Here is a 19462-nt window from a genome sequence, read left to right on the forward strand (position 1 = left end):
AAAAAATTACACACACACACAAACACACACAAACACACACACACACACACACACACACACACACACACACACACACACACAGTAGGTCTGGAAGTAGAAGGGTTTCCAGAAACTCCAGGACCACCAAAAATAAATGAATAAATAAATAAAGTGCTTTAGTCAGGGTGTGCTGGCGCACGCTTGTAATCCCAGCATTTGGGAGGCTGAGACCGGAGGATCACCGTTTGCAGACAGCCTCAACTACTTAGTGAGGCCCTCTGCAACTTAGTGAGACCCTTTTTCAAAATAAAGAATAAAAAATAGGTCAGGGGGTGTAGCTCGGAGGTCAAATGCCTCTGGGTTCCATCCCTAGACCTGCCCCCCCCCCAAAAAAAAGTGCTTTAATGGAGTAGTAGTTCCTTTTTTCTTTTTTCTCTCACAATTCAGAATGGTTTCTTCTATATTAGCTAATCTAAATCTTAAGCACTGAAGAAAACCCAAACAAAATTTTGGATTACATTCACTTTACAATTCTTTTAGCTCTTCAGTCCATCTTTATCCTTTCCCTTTCTTGGCTCTTGAATCAAACTATTAAGTAATACCTTTTAACACGAGAAAAAGTCCTGTAAAACTAATGAAGTTAATTTTTTGCTTCATTTTCCTCCTCATAAAACTATGATACTATTCAGCTCAGTGATGACCTCACAGTTTTGGATTTGTGATGGAATAATTGCCATGTGTTGAAGTATCATGACTTGACTACAGAGTCATGCCCATTCACAAAACTAAATAGAAATTCTGAGTTTTAATATTTAAGTAGGAGTATAAATGCTACATTATAGAATGTTTTAAAATAGATAGGAAAAATAATGCTGGGCGTGGTGGCACACGCTTGTAATCCCTGCGCTTGGGAGGCGGAGACAGGAGGATCGTGCAGGTTTGAAGCCAGCCTTGCTGGCTTAAGAGACCCTGTTTCCAAATAAAAATATAAAATAGGTCTGGGAGTGTAGCCCGGAGGTAGAAGGGTTTCCAGGAACCCCAGTACCACCAAAAATGAAAAAAACAAAAAGATAGGAAAAATAATTGTAATTCGGCCTCCCCTCAAATTAGGTTAATGAAAACATCTTGCCTTTTTATTTCTTCCTTTTCCTTTGAGACAAGAGTCTCTTCTCACTGCATTGCCCAGGGCTGGCTTTGAACTCCTGGTCTCGAAAGACTACTCAAGCCTCTAAGTAGCTAAAACTACAGGCATAGCCACCATGACAGATAGCATCTTTATTCTAATAAGCTGCACTGTATGATTTTAATGAAGGTCTTATACCCACAATGATCATGAAATGAGTATTTCTAAGAATACACAGTGAGCAAGAGCTCAAGATGATGGTCAGCTATTTGGGAGGCTAAAAGTTCTACTTACAGGATGTTTCATAACATTCCTTTATTATCAGCATGTTCCCAACTCAAGGACCTTTTTCCTATACTCTCCTCTCACCTATTTTTAGTCAGAAAAAGAACTCTTTTATTTTTAATATTAAGAAATGGTTGCTGCGTTTCCCAGGCTGCCTCAAACTCTTGAGTTTCAGTAATCCTCCTGGCCCTATCCTCCTGAATAGCTGATGACAGGTGTGTACTAAAGTGGCTGGCTTAGGAGAAAGAGTGCCAAACTCTATACCCGGAGCATCAGAATCCTGCTTCCTTCTTTCCAGGTGTCTAACAGAGCTGTGACTAAAATGACCTTTCATCAACAGGTTTATCATCTTATAACTGAGACAAATTAGTTTAAAAATTTTTTTAAAGCTAGAGATTATATAAAATGGTATTTTAAAATTGTTACTAAAAAAGAACAATTTTCAGGTTAACTACATCTTATGTGGATTCCTGAAATAAAAATGCACTGTAAATAAAAAACACTCCGTAATAAAAATGTATCCGTAACACATACTTGTCGCTCCAGATCCTGAATTTTTTTGGCATCAACTGCTCTGTCTTTTGAACGTAATTTCTGTTGAGAAGGTAGATTCCCAGATTCAACTTTCAGTTTCTCAATCTGTCAAAGAAAGAACATGTTAAAAAGAATATGTAAAATATAACAGGGAAGCTGGGCGTGGTAGCGCACACTCTTGGGAGGCTGAGATCAGAGGATCGCGATTCACAGACAGCCTCAGCTACTTAGTGAGGCCATTCACAACTCAGACTGTTTCAACAATAAAAACAAACAAAAAAGACTAAAAAATAGGGCTGAGGGTGTAGCTCGGAGGTAAAATACCCCTGGGTTCCGTCCCCAGTACTGCTAAAGAAAAAAAAAAAAGAATTACAGGGAAGACGAGGGGTAAGCACAATGTTAGTTTGTTTGTTGGTTGATTAATTCCTGAGCGCACACGAAGTTCCTCCCCAGTTCCAGGCACTTCCCACAGTGCTACTGGGGACGAGGCAGGCAAGCAAGGTAAACTAGCTCTCTGCTCTTGTAGTGTGCATGCTTTAGGGGAGGGAGATGCTTGACATGCTAATACATGGAGTAAGTTAACTAGTAAATAAAATTACTGTACTGACAGTGCTGTGAAGAAAAGAGAACAGACTGAAAGAAGTGGAACGAAGAGCCACTGGTAGCTACATCACGAAAGTCAGGAGAGGTCTTTCTGGGGAGTAGAAATTTGTGCAGAGACTTGAACCAGGAGTGGCCAGGGCAAGAATTAGGGCAGAATCAAGAATCAAGAGAAGAATCAAGAACCAAGAATCAGGCCAAGGCAGCAAGTGGATCCAGAAACAGAACAACCCTGGTGTGGCCAGAGGAGAGTGACTTGGGCAAGTATGGTGCCAGAGGAGGCTCAAGAGGAAGGCTGAGTTCAGATGACATGGGACCCGAGAGGCTGTGATGAGATGCTTGCATTCCTTCTCAGTCCAATCTAAAACAGACTATTCCTAAACCCAAACCGGATATTTTAAGAGACAGACTTCAGATTACTGGTGCAATGACACAGATTATGTAGAACTGAGGACAACAGGGTTCATCTATAGAAATACATTCTGAAATGATTACCTCAAGTTTCAGCTTCTCGATTTCTTCATTTGCTTCTTTAAGCCGAACTGCATCTTTATCCAGAAGTTCCTGATTTTCAGCATACCATTGTAACCTTTTTTGCAGACGACTAATTTCTTGTTTATGAGTTTCTTCTAAAATTTTTATTTCATATAATTTTTCCCCTATAAAAAATAACTCAATAACTTAGTTTGCAGTTTTTCAAAAATACAGAAATAAATGAAATCACAAGATTTTAAATGAAATGCCTACCTAATAAATTATGACAAAATAAGAGGCATAAGATAAGTATCTAGCTTACTCTATTATTAATAGGAGACACTGAAGCCAATGGTACTGTAACAATCCTTACTTTGGACACAAAAGCTCCTCAAGCCTTTCTAGCTGTTCTGCCATCCTAAGCACCCATCACAGGTGCACTCAACAACGTGTCCAAGGGACACACTTGAGCTGCCTCCCTCCACCGTGTCACTTTCCAATCTCACTATCCATCAAACCAGATCAAATCTCACACTTGCTTGAAACTCTTATTTAGCACCCCAACTCCTCTCATATTTATTTGTAATTGTTTTCTTATTTTAAATTTCTTTGCAGTCTTAATTTACTCTTGGTAGAGACTACAACACTGTCTATAAAAATAGTACAGTGTTATATATTCATTTGGCAAATACTTAAGGGAATATGATGTTTCAGATCCAGGTACAAAATGATAGACCTTAACCTCAGGAAGTTCACAAGTGTAGCTAGAGTGACAAACACATAAACGACTAAACATAAAATGTCATGAATTCAAAATAACCCTTAAGTTTCTTTGATCCTGCAATCACTCCTCTTAAAAACAAATCTAACACACACATCTTTTAATAATTAATTAAAAATTTCTAAGATTACCATATACTTCAGGAAATAGCATTTTTTTTGTGTGTGTGGAACTGTGGATTGAACCAAGGGAAAGTCTACCTTTGAGCTACACCCTCAACCCTATTTTTAATTCTTTATTTTGAAATAGGGTGTAAGTTGTGGAGGATGTCACTAAGTAGCTGAGGCTGACCACGAACCTGCAATCCTCCTGTGTCAGCCTCCCAAGTACTGGCATTACAAGTATCCACCACCACACCTAGCTAGGAATAGCATTTTCATTATACCATTTAATTTATAATACTTAAACTCAAGATTAGAACAGCTATCAATAGAAATATAAATTGTTTTAGCTCAGGATTATACCAGTGGCATATGCAATCTGATCTTTGGCTTGGTCCCTCTCTTTCTTCATTTTTTCCAAGTCTACTTCAAGAGCTTGTTTGTCTTGCTTCAATCTTTTGATGTCTTCCAGTAAAGTGTTTTTTTCTTTCTTGATATTCAAATAAATAAAAAAGCAAGTTACTTTCAAACAAAATAGATTGTAGTATAGTCTCGCCTTCATTCAATCCATCAAAAATATCGCTGTGAAATATTTTCCTAAATTTAAGGTGTGATTTTATTCTTATCACTGACTTCATCACCAATCTATGAGTAGCTCCCCAAAGCCTTTTAGAATTGGTGCGAATCAACTCAGCACAGCATTAAAGACTCTCTAATCTAGTTCTAATTTCTGTTTACTAACCTCATTGGTGCTCACTAGTTTTCTTGCCTGGATTGCTGCAATAACCTCCTACCTGGCCTGCTTCTGCAACCCTCAGCCATTAGTCTATTTTCCTCACAGTAGCCAGAAGAGTTATTTCTAAGAGTCAGTTAATATCACTCCTCTGTCTGAAACTCTCTGGTTGGCTCTTCTCAAGGTTAACCTAAAGTCCTTGCCATAACCTCCAATTGATACTAGTCCAGCCCTGACCGTGACTCACCATCACTCCTCTAAACCTCCCTCTATCCTGCTTTAGCCACAGAGACCTCCTTGCTATTCCATGAACCCCCAGCACACCCCTAACTCAAGGGCCTTCTCTGTCTGCTCCACCCTGTCCCCAAATAGCCAGGCAGCTTGCTCCTTCATCTTATCAAGATTCCTGCTTGAATGAAGCCCAGGAAGGCTTTCCCTGACATCCTCTCCAAAACAGCATGCCTTATCCCAGGTATGGTGTTTTCTTTTCTTTTCTTTTCTTTTCACAGCATTGATCATCACCTGACATTTTATCTATTTACCTAAGAGCAGAATTTTATTGTGCTAACCCTTTTATCATAAATGCACAAAAAACACATGGGATCTAAAAATAACAGCAAAATGAATTCTCAATGTGCCCCACATTCACACTATTCTCAATATTTAGTGTCATACCTCATTCTTCTGCTTGACAAAAATCACATGCATCCTTCAAAATTTAACTCAAATTCAGCTAAGCTATTTATAATACCCTCTTCTGTACTCCTGCTGTACTTCTGGTGTAGCATTTACTTTTTGTTTCATATAACACTGACTTGTGTACACACCCCTTCTTGTTTTCAGGCTAAACCTCTATGGAGACCATGGCTGTGGTTTCTTGCTATCTGTTTACTTTATGGTACTAACCACATGGCATGTCCTCAAAAAATGCACACTCAACTGAATTCACAAATGCTGAAGAAACCCTTGGATTCACAGCAAAGTAACAAATTAACTTGGACTTGGTAGCAAAATAATAAATCCTATATTAAATTACCCAACAATTTAAAATTAAGTCTTAAGAAGAAAATAAGTGTTTTCCTAAAGCACTGTATAATCTTGTTTTTTAGCAACATAGAATTTAACTGCATTTTTTTTGTTGTTTAATCTATGATGGCTTTTCAGGAGCATGGATCTTCAAGTTTTTGAACACTATATTTTTCTGCAAATATCTTTTTCTTAATTAGTTCAATCAATTCAGAAATGCTTGTTAGCAGTGCCTACTTTACAGAATTATAGAATCCAAAGTGCCTTTAAACATTGAGTTCAATCATGCAATCAATGCTTAAGTGGATGTTCACTTTAGGCTTGCATATGCTCAGGGACAGACTGCCCACCTTCAAAGAAAGTCAGTATGACCCATGCCAATCCCGTGAATCGCAGGGCTTTTGCTTAGCAAATAGTACCTTCCTTGCCTTGCAAGTCATTGTGCAGACTCTGAGAGAGATCTCTGCCTGCCTCTCTGACTTAATCTTCTACCACTCATCTTGTTTTGTGCTTCTCTTTTTTTTATTTTGTAGACTGAATCCAGGGGCATTCTACCTCTGAGCTATATCCTCAGCCCTATTTTTTTCTTTATTTTGAAATAAGGCACTATATTGTTGAGGGCATCTCTAAATTTCTGAGGCTGGTGGCAAACCTGTGATCCTCCTGTCTCGGCCTACCAAATACTGAGACTGCAGGTGTATGCCATTGCACCTGATATATAATTTCCCATTCACTTCTTCCTCCTGGAAGTACATTCCTAACTTGGCTTCTGCATTTCCTCTTACCCCTGGCTAAAGACTCCATCTTCACACTGTTGGCTGCTGCTTTTTTTAAACTCTCAAGTCTTTTTCAGAGAGCTTCCTTGTCTATATTATTAAATACTGTCTTTTAATTTTCTTTAAAGTACTTACTTCTACTGTAGCTGTTTACTTATTGACTATCTTCCCCATTAGAAAATAAGTTCTCATGAGCAAGGTCTGTGTTTATCTTGTTTACTTACAGCATTTACAATGGCTAGAGAGTGCCTGGCACATGGCAGATACTCAAAAAAGACTGAGTGAATCTTTAGTATTCTAACCCTGGGAGGCTAAAAGGAAAGAGCTCAAGATCTTAGCTTTTATTGTATTTCCATCCATATGTTATGAAAAATCAAGTGTCATTTAAGAATACACTAATTAACTGAATGTACACGCCTAAAATCCCAGTACCTGGGAAGTTGAAATACAAGGATCTCAAGTTTAAAGTTAACTTCAGCAACTCTTTACTTTCAAAATTAAAAATAAATACATATAAAGGAGTGGGGGGCATAGCTCAATGGTAGAGTGCCCCTGGGTTCAACCCCCAGTACTATGAATTATTACTAACTTTCGTAAATTTTTAAAATTCCTTTTAGATTTTCTGTCTGGTAACTTCACCATGAAGTAGGCCTACATGTGGATTTTTACTTATTTATCTAAGTAAAATGTACTCATTGTGCATCCTGAATTTGAGAATTCATGTCTTCTATCAGTTTTATAAATTTCTCAGTCACTACATTATAAATATTCAGATACATATTAGAGCATCTCATAGTTTTTAACATTCCTATTTTTCATTTATCTACTTGTTTCATTCTAGATTCCTTAGGTCTATCTTTTATTATTATTTTTCTTATCTATGACCATCATAATTCTTCTTAGGTTTTAATTTTCAGGATTAGATTTCATTTCCAGAGTTCTGTTAATTCTCTGAATTTGCCTAGACTGCTTTGTCCTTTTCTCATTTATTTTGTATATTAAATCACTTTAAATGTAATATATTATATAGGTCCTATTAAAGAATTCTACTGGGAGCCTAATGCTGCTGTAAGTCTTCTCACACCTCCGAATAGTGGATTATTTCTCTGCATTTTGTAATTTTTCACTGGGAGCACATAACATCAAGTTTGTGTTTATATTTTTTCTGTACTGGGGATTGAACCCAAGGGCATTCTACTTCCAAGCCACACCCCCAGCCCTATTTTTTTTATTATTTTATATTTGAAACAAGGTCTTACTAACTTGCAGAGGGCTTTCAAACCCAGATTCTCCTATTTTAGCCTCCCATGTACTGGGATTACAAGTGTGGGCCACCATGCCTGGCCCAGGTTTCTACTTGTTGGGATATTGTGTGAGTTGGGTTAAGGGTGTGTGTGTGTGTGTGTGTGTGTGTGTGTGTGTGTGTGTGTGTGTGTGTGTGTTTGGGTGGTACTGGGGTTCCTGTAAACCCTTCTGCCTCCGGGCTACACTCCCAGACACCTACTTTTTAAAAATATTTTTATTTGGAAACAGGGCCTCTTAAGCCAGCGAGGCTGGCTTCAAATCTACGTAATCGCGATCCTCCTGTCTCCGCTTCCCAAGTGCGGGAATTACAAGCATGCGCCACCACGCCTGGCACAAGGGTGTATAATTCTAAGAATTGTCTTGTATTTGATTCTTTTAGATATACCAGAGGACCACTGAGTTGGGACCACTCTGTTATTTTGTTAACAGTGCCAATTCAAATACTTAAAACCAAAGGAAGGCAGAAGAGGTAGCATTTACACTGAACAAGAATGCACACTAGAGATCAAGGCGAAATTAAAAACTTTGACATCTCAGCCTCTAAGGAAGATGGGTGTATTTTTCCCCCTTCTCCACTAATATACTGAAAGATGCGGTCATTTGTAGGTGTCCTGACTATACTCTGAAAGTTAGTTGCTAGTATCAAGATGAAATTGTTCTTGTCAGACTCAGACAAAATTACAGTCATGAAATAGTGAATGTGGAAAGCTCATGTCTGCCTGTCTGAGCTAAGTACACTGCAAGGGCTTTCTAAAAAGCTCCATAAAAATACCTTCACCTTCTTTGTGTACTCATGCCTTTGAAAACCTTATACAAAGTCACATGTTTTGGAACCAAAGCTTATCTTTGATATTAAGACTGTAGCAATTCAGATAACACTCTCTTCACAGAACATCTGCCCAGCAACAGCATCTCCACAAATGAGTTGACCCTAACTTCTGCCTTGAGTCTCCAAGACCAATTAATTTGTATCTAATGTAACCTGATTTCTCTGTTTTTTAATTTAAAATCTTCTCCTGGGTTCAACCCATGGTATCTCAATCAATCAATAAAAATTTCCCTTTGCCTCAACCTCTTTGAATATGCACAATTTACCACAGCAAATGTATTTCCATTATGTTGCTCTGCAAATCTCAAATACACTTGCTGTTAAAGCTCAGGCTTTGTGGTTATTGAACGGGTGGCCTGAAGGACAGAGGATACTGCTAGGTTTTCATCCCTCTTTATTTCTTGGCCTCTCGACATTTCCTTTTTTTATTGGTGCATTATAGTCTCATATCATAACGTAGTTCATCGTGATAGTGACGTGCATGTGCACGGCACTTGGTGGGTTTGTGCCCAGGTCCCTCCCTCCCTTTCCCATACATGATGCTGAGATTGGGGCTGGTCTTCTCACATATGTACACAGTGACAATGGAAATGCCTCCTTTGTTAATTCTCCCTTCCCTCACCACAACCCTCAACTCGACCACCTTCCTTGTTCCACTGGAGTTTTCTCCTCTAACACCCCTCTCATATCCCAATTACTATCTAGCTTCTGCATGAGAAAAAACATATGGCCTTTCAACTGTCTGTGACTAGCTAGTTTCATTTAATATAATGTTCTCCTTTATTGCTGAGTAGAATTCCATTGTGTGGATATTCCGTAATTTTGTAATTCACTCATCAATTGACAGACACCTGAGCTGGTTCCATAATTTGGCTATTATGAACTGTGCTGCTATAAACATGGATATGCATGTATTACTATAATATTCTGATTTCAGTTCCTTTGGAAAGATACCAAGATACCTAGAAGTAGTATAGCTGGATCATTCGGATCATTTCTGGCATTTCCTTTCTATTGAGAGTCTAGTTATCCATTTACAAGATGTTTATTATATTTTATCCAGTATTTTTTCTTTGGTGTTTTAGTGGGAAGTTTTGACATTTTCTATTTGTCATAAAAATATGTTCAAAACAAAGCCGGGCATGGTGGCGCAGGCTTGTAATCCCAGTACTAGGGAGGCTGAGACTGGAGGATTGTGGTTTGTGGACAGCTTCAACTACTTAGGCCCTTTGCAACATAGTGAGGCCCTGTTTAAAAAAATAAAAACCCACAAAGAATAAAAAATAAGACGAGGTGGAGCTCAGAGGTAGAATGCCTCTGGGTTCCATCCCTAGACCCACAAAAAAAGAAAAAATGTTCAAAACAGAACTGTGAAAAAAGTTTACTGATAACAGTTTGTAAATGAAGCTAACACTATTATGCTTGAAACCTCAGTATGTTCTCCTGAACCTTCATAAAATATGGCAAAATTAATTTGTTTTAATTTGCTAATTTATTTTTTAGAGTACTGAGAATTGAACTCAGGGACATTGTGCTTCCGAGTGATACCCCTAGCCCCACTTTTTAATTCTTTTATTTGAAGCAGGTCTAAATTGTGGAGGGCCTCACTAGGTAGCTGAGGCTGGCCGTGAACCTGCAGTCCTCCTGTCTTAGCCTTCCAAATACTAGGATTACAAGTGTGTGCCACCACACCCATCTTAATTTGCTAATTTTTGAGGCCCACTGATAAAGGGAGAAATGTAACCAATCATTTTTCTTTCATTCTTTTCACTACTTTGCCTACCTATGCATCTTCCTATACATACATACACACATGCATCTGAAGAAAATTCCTTCATGGACTCTTTCATGGAAGCTGCATTTTATATACTACAAAAATATGCTAAACACCAGCTAGTAAACTATAGTTATGTTCAGATTTCTATGTAACCTAACAGCACAGTAAACTCCTTATTAAGGAGTATAGTTTTTTTTGGTGGTACTGGGAATAGAACCCAGGGGCCTTCTACCTCCAGGCTACACTCCCAGACCTATTTTATATATTTTTTAAATTTGGAAACAAGGTCTCTTAAGCCAGAGGAGGCTAGCTTCGAACCTGCACGATCCTCCTGTCTCAGCCTCCCAAGCGCAGGGATTACAAGCGTGCGCCACCATGCCTGGCTAAAAACTGGTATAGTTTTAAAATAATCAGATTAAAATTTAAATAATTTAAATTATTTTAAATAATTTAAAATAATTAGAAGTTTTCTAATTTACATAAGCATTTGAATAGAGTGTACGACTTTTTAGCTTAGTACTATGGCTCTTAATGAGAAGGGTAGGGAGAAGTAATTCCACATAGGATGCTTGAAACGTGGCAGAGTGGTTTTGATTGTTACAATGACTGATGGGTGCTATTAGCATGTAGTTCCTGGAGACAAGAATACAAAAATCATGAAATGTATGGGATATTTCTGCTAAATATACAATTAATTTGTCCCAAATTCCCAAACTTCTCCCATTGATAAATACTGCTTTAAAAAACTTCAGGCCATGTTCTTTATAATATAATTTAATAAAAATAAAGAAAAAATTTATGAAGAAGCATTGTAGTTCACCTTTATGTAAAGTATCTGGCACATAAATATCTGTAAGATACAACCTCTGCTCTCTAGAAGTGTACTGTCCACTTTGGAAGATAGGCAAAAAGCCAAATAATTTTTAAAATGAATGAGAATGATTATCTCCAAATTATTTTCCTATTTTAGCTGTATACTATATGCTTTTTTTTTGTGGTACTGATGCAGGGTCTCACTGAATTGCAGAGGGCCTCACTAAGTAACTGAGACTGTCTTCAAACCAAGATCCTCCTGTCTCAACCTCCCAAGTACTGGGATTACAAGTGTGTGTTAACACACCTGGCTTACTATGTGCTTTCTAATGAAGAATTTATTTGAAATAAGGTACACATGTCCTAAAAAAGTTATACCTATGATATGGCGCCATATAATAAGTATTTGATGGAAATTTCAAATATAAAGAGAATGTCGTCTAAGCCAGTATTATATAAGGTCACATGCATACAAAATGCTAATGTTAGGTATTTCTTCTTTCTGTCTATGTGTAGTTTTGGGAAATGGACCCAGGGGCATTCTACCTCTGAATTATACCCTGGCCAGCCCTACTTTTTATTTTTTATTTTTATTTTTTTTTATGGTGGTACTGGGGTTCCTGGAAGCCCTTCTAACTCCGGGCTACACTCCCACGGGCTACACTCCCAGACCTATTTTTAAATTTTATATGTGGAAACAGGTCTCTTAAGCCAGCACGGCTGGTTCCGAACCAGCGCGATCCTTCTGTCTCCGCCTCCCAAGCGCGGGGATTACAAGCGTGCGCCACCACGCCCGACTTATTCTTTATTTTTAAAAAAGGTCTCAGTAAGTTACGAAAGGCCTAAATTAGTAGCTGAGGTTGGTCTTGAACCTGAAATCCTCCTGTCTTAGCCTCCCAAGTACTGGGATTACATCTGTGAGCCACTATCTTCCACCACAACCAGCTTGTGTTTGAAAGAAGGTTTCACTACATTGTTGAGAAACTCGCTATCTTGCACAGACTGGTTTTGAGCCTGTAATTTTCCTGTTTCTGCCTCCCAAATACTGGGATTATAGGTGTGTGCCTGTGTGCTTGTCATTTAAATAGTTCTTTTTTTTTTTTTTTTGTGGTGCTAGGTATTGCACCCAGGCCTCATGCATAGTAGACAAATGCTCTAACACTGTGCCACACCCCCAGCCCTTAATTTTTAAATGGTATAAAATTTAAAAATAAATTTTATTCATATGTGTATTATATATACAGATTTTTTACATATATATATATTTTTATATAACCTTAACTGTCACTGATAGTTAAAATCATTATGCAACTCACCTGTGCCACTCGTAGTTCTGCTAACAGATCTGTAAAACTCTGGTTTCTGGTGGGCTCTGATTCTTCAACTACTTGAGACAGGAAATGACTATTGTGCATCTGTTCTCTGATTTGTTTTGAAAATAAAAAGATTATTTCTTTTTATTGCAAAATACAATATTCTAAAAAAAACTAATGAACAATGAAACTATATCAATCAGTGAAGATAATTTTTTAATTGAGACAAATACTAGCTACTAAAGTATACTTTAAAGTAAATGTTTATATTTAAGAGAATTGAAATCCTAAGATTAATGATTTATTTGTAATATAAAAATATTTCCTCTAAATTCTCACAGAAAAAACTATTAACACTGTGGAAAAAATGTGCTGTCATATTTCCTGTGGGTTAAGATACTCCTTGTCCCACTGTTCTAGGCCTCTTTCTGAGAAACATAAATTGCTGATTTTAAATGGAAACCTAACAGAACCAGACACTACAATTTGGACTTTGGACTCAATTTCTTCTGCTTTTCCAGAGACATTATACAGAGTTTAGGATTCTATGTAAGACCACCTAGCCCTGAGGTACTAAAGAAACCATATTTCAACATGAACATTCATTTAGAGCTTCAGTTTGTGATCTTGGAATCGTTTTTTACAAGCCAGTTAGTATAACATATAGTATTTTTAGATGCATTATGGAGGCATTTGGAACAAAAGCAGATGCGAGTCCTTTCATACATCAGATCTGTACAGATCATCGTTCTTGGCCTTGGGTTATACCTCCCAGAAGAAAGAAGCAATTAAAAAATTTTTGCGGAGAGGTAAATTGAATGCAGAAATGTCCTCTGCTTGCCAGCCTGCATAGCTGCTACCTTTGTCTGCTAAAGGAAGTGCCTTTATCTACTTCACTTGAAAGATCAGAATAAGCTAATGGCAGCCATGCCCTAGGTTATCTCATCAAAAATAAATAAACAGACAGGCGTGGTGGCGCATGCTTGTAATCCCAGTGCTTGGGAGGCTGAGACAGGAGGATCGTACAGGTTCGAAGCCAGCCTCAGCTACTTAGTGAAGCTCTTAGCAACTTAGTGTAGTTTTGGGACCCTGTTTCCAAATAAAGTATAAAATAGGTCTGGGAGTATAGCCCGGAGGTAGAAAAGCTCCTGGGTTCTACCCTCAGTACCACCAAAAAACAAAAAGATTAAAAAAAAATAAAGAAGAAAAAAGAAGAAGCCCATGAATAAATATGGTAACATTCATGGCATTCAAGGCCAAAGAACTAATGACAGTTCTATCAAGTGATTAGGTGTTTGTGTATAACAATACACAAACAGTATTCATTTCCTGAAAGAAGATAGCACCTTAGGCTGCCCATGTTTGTGGTTTCAGCTTTTTTACTTAATATGTGAAACCTAGAGCTGGGCATGGTAACACAGGCCTGTAAGGCCAGTGACAAGAAGGGATGCTGAGACAAGAAGATCATAGGTTTGTGGCCAGCCTCAGCTACTTAGTGAGGCCCCTCCACAACTTAGTGAGACTCTTTCAAAATAAAGAATAAAAAATAGGACTGGGATATAGTTCGGAGGTACAGTGACCCTGGGTTCCATCTCTGGACAGACACACACGCGCGCACGCTGCTAGTGGTAACATCCCCCCCTGGGTTCCATCTCTGGACACACACACGCGCGCTGGTAGTGGCAACATCCCCCAAACCTTATAATGTGAAGTATGAGTAAGCAAGTCAGGTGCTCCATTACCCTCTGTGGTGAGTTCTGGATGTTATCAACTCATACAGGTGTTTCCCTCTGGAAAAATGCCCTTGGCCAAACAGTAGTCTGTAGCCTAGAGGGTATCCCCAACACCCTCCTCAGAGTACACCCCAGCCAGTGAATGAGGATGCCCCCTTGCTTCTCTGTGGTGCACTATTTTCCAGAGCCTCCAGAGAGGGCAGAAGGAATCCAGGCTCCAACTGTGACCACACTTATTCACTTATTCACTTTCCTGCTCCTTCTCCTCTTGCTTCCTTGAAAGTTATCTACAGCACATAACCTCCACAACGATCCTCATCTCAGCCTCTGCTTCTACAGAAACTGACCTAAAACTGAAGTAATAGTGTAGGATTTTTTATTTTGAGTGTTACTAATCACATGGGTTTTAGAAAATGGTTAAACATCTCAGGCTTAATGACTGATCAAAGGGAATACTCTATATTCATTTTCTTCTTCTTTTTTTTTTTTTTGCGGGTCTGGGGATGGACCCAGGGGCATTCTACCTCCAAGCTACACCCCCTGCTCTATTTTTATTCTCTCTTTCTTTCTTTCTTTCTTTCTTTCTTTCTTTCTTTCTTTCTTTCTTTCTTTCTTTCTTTCTTTCTTTCTTTCTTTTGGTGGTACTGGGGTTCCTGGAAACTCTTCTACCTCAGGGCTACACGCCCAGACCTATTTTATATTTTTATTTGGAAACAGGGTCTCTTAAGCCAGCATGGCTGGCTTCGAACCTGTGCTATCCTCCTGTCTCTGCCTCCCAAGCACGGGGATTACAAGTGTGCACCACCACGCCCGGCTTATTCTTTATCTTGAAACAGGGTCTCACTAAGTTGTGGAGGGCCTCACTAAGTAGCTGAGGCTGTCCGCGAACCACGATCCTCTGGTCTTAGCCTTCTGAATGCTGGGGATTACAAGCTTGCACCACCATGCCCAGCTATATTCATTTTCTTGAAACTAATGTCAAACTCAAATATGAATATATTGAAATACTAAAGTACTAAAGTACATGCAAGTCATTCAGTCTCAAAAAAAATCCTCTGAATATTCAATATTTTAAAGTTACTAAACTCAATCTCAGTGTAAAATTGAAAATAAAGGCAGTAAGTACATACTATTTCTAAGTAAAACATATATATTATTAATATAACAACAAAATGCCTAGAAATAGTCTAAGTAGATTAGACTATAAGAATTTCAAAAGGACTTACTTTAAGGAAGCTAATTCACTGAATAAACTCTGATTTTCCTTAAACATTCGTTCTTCATTTTTCTTGTTTTGTTCTTGGAGATCTTTCACTTGATTATACAATCTTTCATTTTCCTTTTTAAAAATAAAAAACCCTGCATTTTAATTAAAAGACAGTAATATTTACATGATACAACCTGCTTGTAATAGATAAACCTTTTAAATATTTTAAGGCCTTTTAAATTTCTTCATTTTTGTGTATGCAAAATCTTTTTCAAACTTTATATCATCTTAGAAGAAAATTTTGTTATCTAAATACCATTATTTCTGAAATGCCTAAAATTCATTAAATCCTGGAAAAATAGTTGCAAAAATTCCTAAAATCAACAAGCCCAATGTCAGTATAATACAGTGCATTGCAGAGAAGAGAGAGATTGGTTAAGGAAATCAGCACATTCCAACTGTGCTGACCAGGGATGGGAAGACCCAGTGGGACACTGCAGATCTTCTATTTCTGGCCTGAAAGAGGGGTTAGAAAGTATCACTACTCGCCGGGCGTGGTGGCGCACGCTTGTAATCCCTGCGCTTGGGAGGCAGAGACAGGAGGATAGCGCAGGTTCGAAGCCAGCCAGCACGCGTTGGCTTAGGAGACCCTGTTTCCAAAAAAAAATGTAAAAATAGGTCTAGGAGTGTAGCCCGGAGATAGAAGGGCTTCCAGGAACCCCAGTACCACCAAAAAAAAAAAAAAAAGAAAGAAAGAAAGAAAGAAAATATCACTACTGGAGGGAGATTCTGGAAGCCTGGTTTCCAGCAGTGTGGCAATCTGCTATAGCCAAAATGGGTGTTGAAGCTTGTATCTGAAACTGACTGTGAGTGCAGAATTAAAGACCAAGGGTTGCTGAGAGTTGTCAGGACAAGGCATAACATACAGTCTTAGAGCTCGAGGAAGACTTGGATCAGCTGAGATCAAAGGAATAAGAAAATATCCCAAATGGCAGTTAGATGCTCTGGCATTAACCTCTTTAAAATTAAAAATCTGATGAAAACCAACAGCGTTTGAGAAATCAACGAAACTTATGGACTATCTCATTGTGTCCTGGAATAGTGCTTTAGATGGTACTTAAATACATGTAGAATTAACAATCCTTCCAAAATACTCTGATACATAAATTTATATTGTCTTCAAAGTAAAGATGAATGACATACTTATGGGTTGGTGGAATCCTAAAATTCCTGCTCTATATGGTAAGATCAGCCAGCCAGAAGGTAGAAAGTTTAAATGGTTTTACTAATTAAAGGGCAGTATGCTTTGCAGAATCTGACTATTTTGTCCAGATCAAATGATGTAATCATTGCTGCAGCAATGCTTTCTCTGAAAGTCCATTGGTGATATGCATAGCTCAATGCTCAGATTATAGTCAAATGAGAAGAATGTAATGAGAGAGAAGGAGAGAAGAATAAGAAAAAAGGGGGTAAGAAGCAGGGAACAAAGAGTCTCATGCTGGAGATCACTAAACTTTTCAGGTCAGCATCACCAAGATTCCACCGTACACTGTAAACGTGTGCCTCTGTAAAGAGGTCTTCTCACATTAAAGACTATTCACCCTCAGGGCAGTAGCCTCTGACTTCAAATTAACATTTCTGAATATTTTAGCAAAATTAACCAATATTTTCTACTAAAAAGCATTACAGAAAACCAAAGAAAAATAGTATAGTTTCTAAAGAACACAGCTATCAAAACTAGTAATACGTTATTACTTTTATGTTTGCCAGGCTAAAAGTATACTTACTAAGGGACTAGTTTGTACTCTTATTTGGATTTCACCATTACCTTATGAGGGAGGTACTATTATTATTCATCTTTCACCAATAAAGAAACTGGCTTAGAGAAGTGAATATTCACAGCAACACAGCAGGTGGCAGAGCTAAGATACAAAAACATGTTCGACTCCAGAACCCACACTCTTAACCACCTTAATTCTCCAGTGAGAAACATGTAGATTAGTCAAATTACCTTATTTACCTATGAAAGGACTGCAGAAATATCTTAGCATATAATATGCTCGCAATGAAAGGATGGAAAGCAAAATGGCTATGTGCTGAAGAATTGCCACACCTGTTGGTATCCTTGAATAAGTGTCTCTTGTTCTTGTATTTCTTTTTGGATTTGCTTTAGTTTTTCTCCAGTGACAGGATCAGTTGTTTCTCCAAAATGTAACCATCTTTGTTTTCTGTTTGTTTCTTCAAAGCTACTTAACTTTGAGAAAATACAAAAATTATTTTATATGGGAAGGGAAATGATGCAGTGAGAATGAGGAAGGACAATAGAAAACTCAAGGTGTTTAGACCCAAACCATCTTACATAGTGACCACACTAGAAAGTGGTATATTACAATTAAATCAGCACAGTGAAATTTTGTGTTGATGGTTCTGTTAAATAAAGGAATTCAGAAATGTTACAGTGACATTCTCTGAGTCAAGATCTTCTATGGGATTTCTTGCTGAAACTTAGATTTTGCCGAAGGTCATGATGAACTAATTTGTTTTAAAAAGGAAGAAAAGGCAATTTAAATTTAGATTTCTTTCGGAAGGATTAGATTTCTTTCAATTTATTCTGCTATAAGAAAGCACTCTATGAAACCATATCCATACCTCATAAAGAAGACAGAAAGGAATCAAGGATGGCAATGTCTTTAGCAGGGAACACTTTTTTTTTCTTTTTAAGTAAAAGAAAATGGAGCAATGGGTGTAGTACCTTGACCTGAAGAATATAATTTTCTTGATTCAACTTGAATAGTTCTTTTTCTTGTTGTCTCTTTAGTTCTTCCAACTTATTTTCTAGTTGTTTTTCCTTTTCTGAGAATGTGAATTTAATTTGCTCAATTATGGCTTGAGCACCCCTCCATTTTTCTTCTGCTTCCTGAACTCTCTTAAACATAACTAATTCTTTCTCCTTGTTCCCATCAGCGTATTCTGAAGAATCCTTTTAAGGGAAAGCATCACTTCATTATTTTGGTTTACATATAAAGTTATAACAGGTGGTAAGGAAAAAACAAAAGACAAACTAAAAATGACATGGTTAATGTTTTACTAGAAAGAAAATCAACAAGAGTGATTTGAATATCACCCTTGAAGAAAAACAAGTTTATCATATTTTGTTTACTTTTATAATTTTATTAACACACTTTAATTGTCCTTTTTTTTTTTTTTTGGTGGTACTGGGGTTCCTGGAAGCCCTTCTACCTCTGGGCTACACTCCCAGACCTATTTTTTATATTTTTATTTGGAAACAGGGTCTCTTAAGCCAGCGCGGCTGACTTCGAACCTGCGCGATCCTCCTGTCTCCGCCTCCCGAGCGCGGGGATTACAGGCGTGCGCCACCACGCCCGGCGTTTTAATTGTCCTTAGTAATGGATTTACTATAATAGTTCCATACATGCATGCAGAATGCATAGATCATATATTTTGTTAGTTATAACTTAGTTTTAGTATAATTTTATAACATAAAAATTATAGATATTAATGTGAAAATTAATACCTACGGCCTGAAACTGAACACGAGAATCAGTTGCTATAGGGTCTTCAGACTTCTTAGGAGTAGCCAGGCTAATTTCACTTTTGGGAGTTGGTTTACTCAAAGCTGCAGCCTTGATGAGTTTTGTTCCAGATAAGATTTCTAAATATTACAAATAATGGATGAAGCATCACAAATATAAAACGAAGTGTGCATTCAGTAATAACAATAAATATAAAGTCAGTAGCAACACTTATAAAATGAGGACCTCAAAATAGGCTGAAATACAATACAACACAGCTGTTTCACTCTGACAACTGCTCACAAGAACTACTACCCATAATTGACATCTACTCGATTTGACACAGATGGCTAATTGACCCAAAAGACATCACATGACAAACAGCTAAATAAATGTGAGGAGACAGTGAATTGGGATAACTTCAGGCTTTATTACATTTTATGGGTATGGTACTGGAGATGAAACCTAAGGGCATTCTACCTTTGAGCTACAGCCCCAGCTCTATTTTATTCTCTTTTATAAATTTTGAAACAGGGTCTC

At 37.8% G+C, this 19462-nt stretch overlaps 1 protein-coding gene across 1 annotated transcript in view; it reads right to left on the minus strand.

Annotated features, from left to right (window-relative positions):
- Nucleotides 1-19462, minus strand: part of CEP162 (centrosomal protein 162) — a gene marked incomplete at both ends in the record, with an annotated part of 71880 nt that overhangs the window by 15540 nt on the left and 36878 nt on the right. The window contains 8 exons of the mRNA XM_080700449.1: nucleotides 1922-2026; nucleotides 3017-3180; nucleotides 4241-4367; nucleotides 12453-12558; nucleotides 15409-15521; nucleotides 17503-17643; nucleotides 18142-18369; nucleotides 18929-19062. Coding sequence (XP_080556575.1) covers nucleotides 1922-2026; nucleotides 3017-3180; nucleotides 4241-4367; nucleotides 12453-12558; nucleotides 15409-15521; nucleotides 17503-17643; nucleotides 18142-18369; nucleotides 18929-19062 — 1118 coding nt within the window. The remainder of the gene's footprint in view (nucleotides 1-1921; nucleotides 2027-3016; nucleotides 3181-4240; nucleotides 4368-12452; nucleotides 12559-15408; nucleotides 15522-17502; nucleotides 17644-18141; nucleotides 18370-18928; nucleotides 19063-19462) is intronic.

This window comes from Muscardinus avellanarius (genome assembly GCF_963383645.1).
Source record: "Muscardinus avellanarius genome assembly, chromosome: 8".
In the NCBI taxonomy this organism is placed as follows: domain Eukaryota; kingdom Metazoa; phylum Chordata; class Mammalia; order Rodentia; family Gliridae; genus Muscardinus; species Muscardinus avellanarius.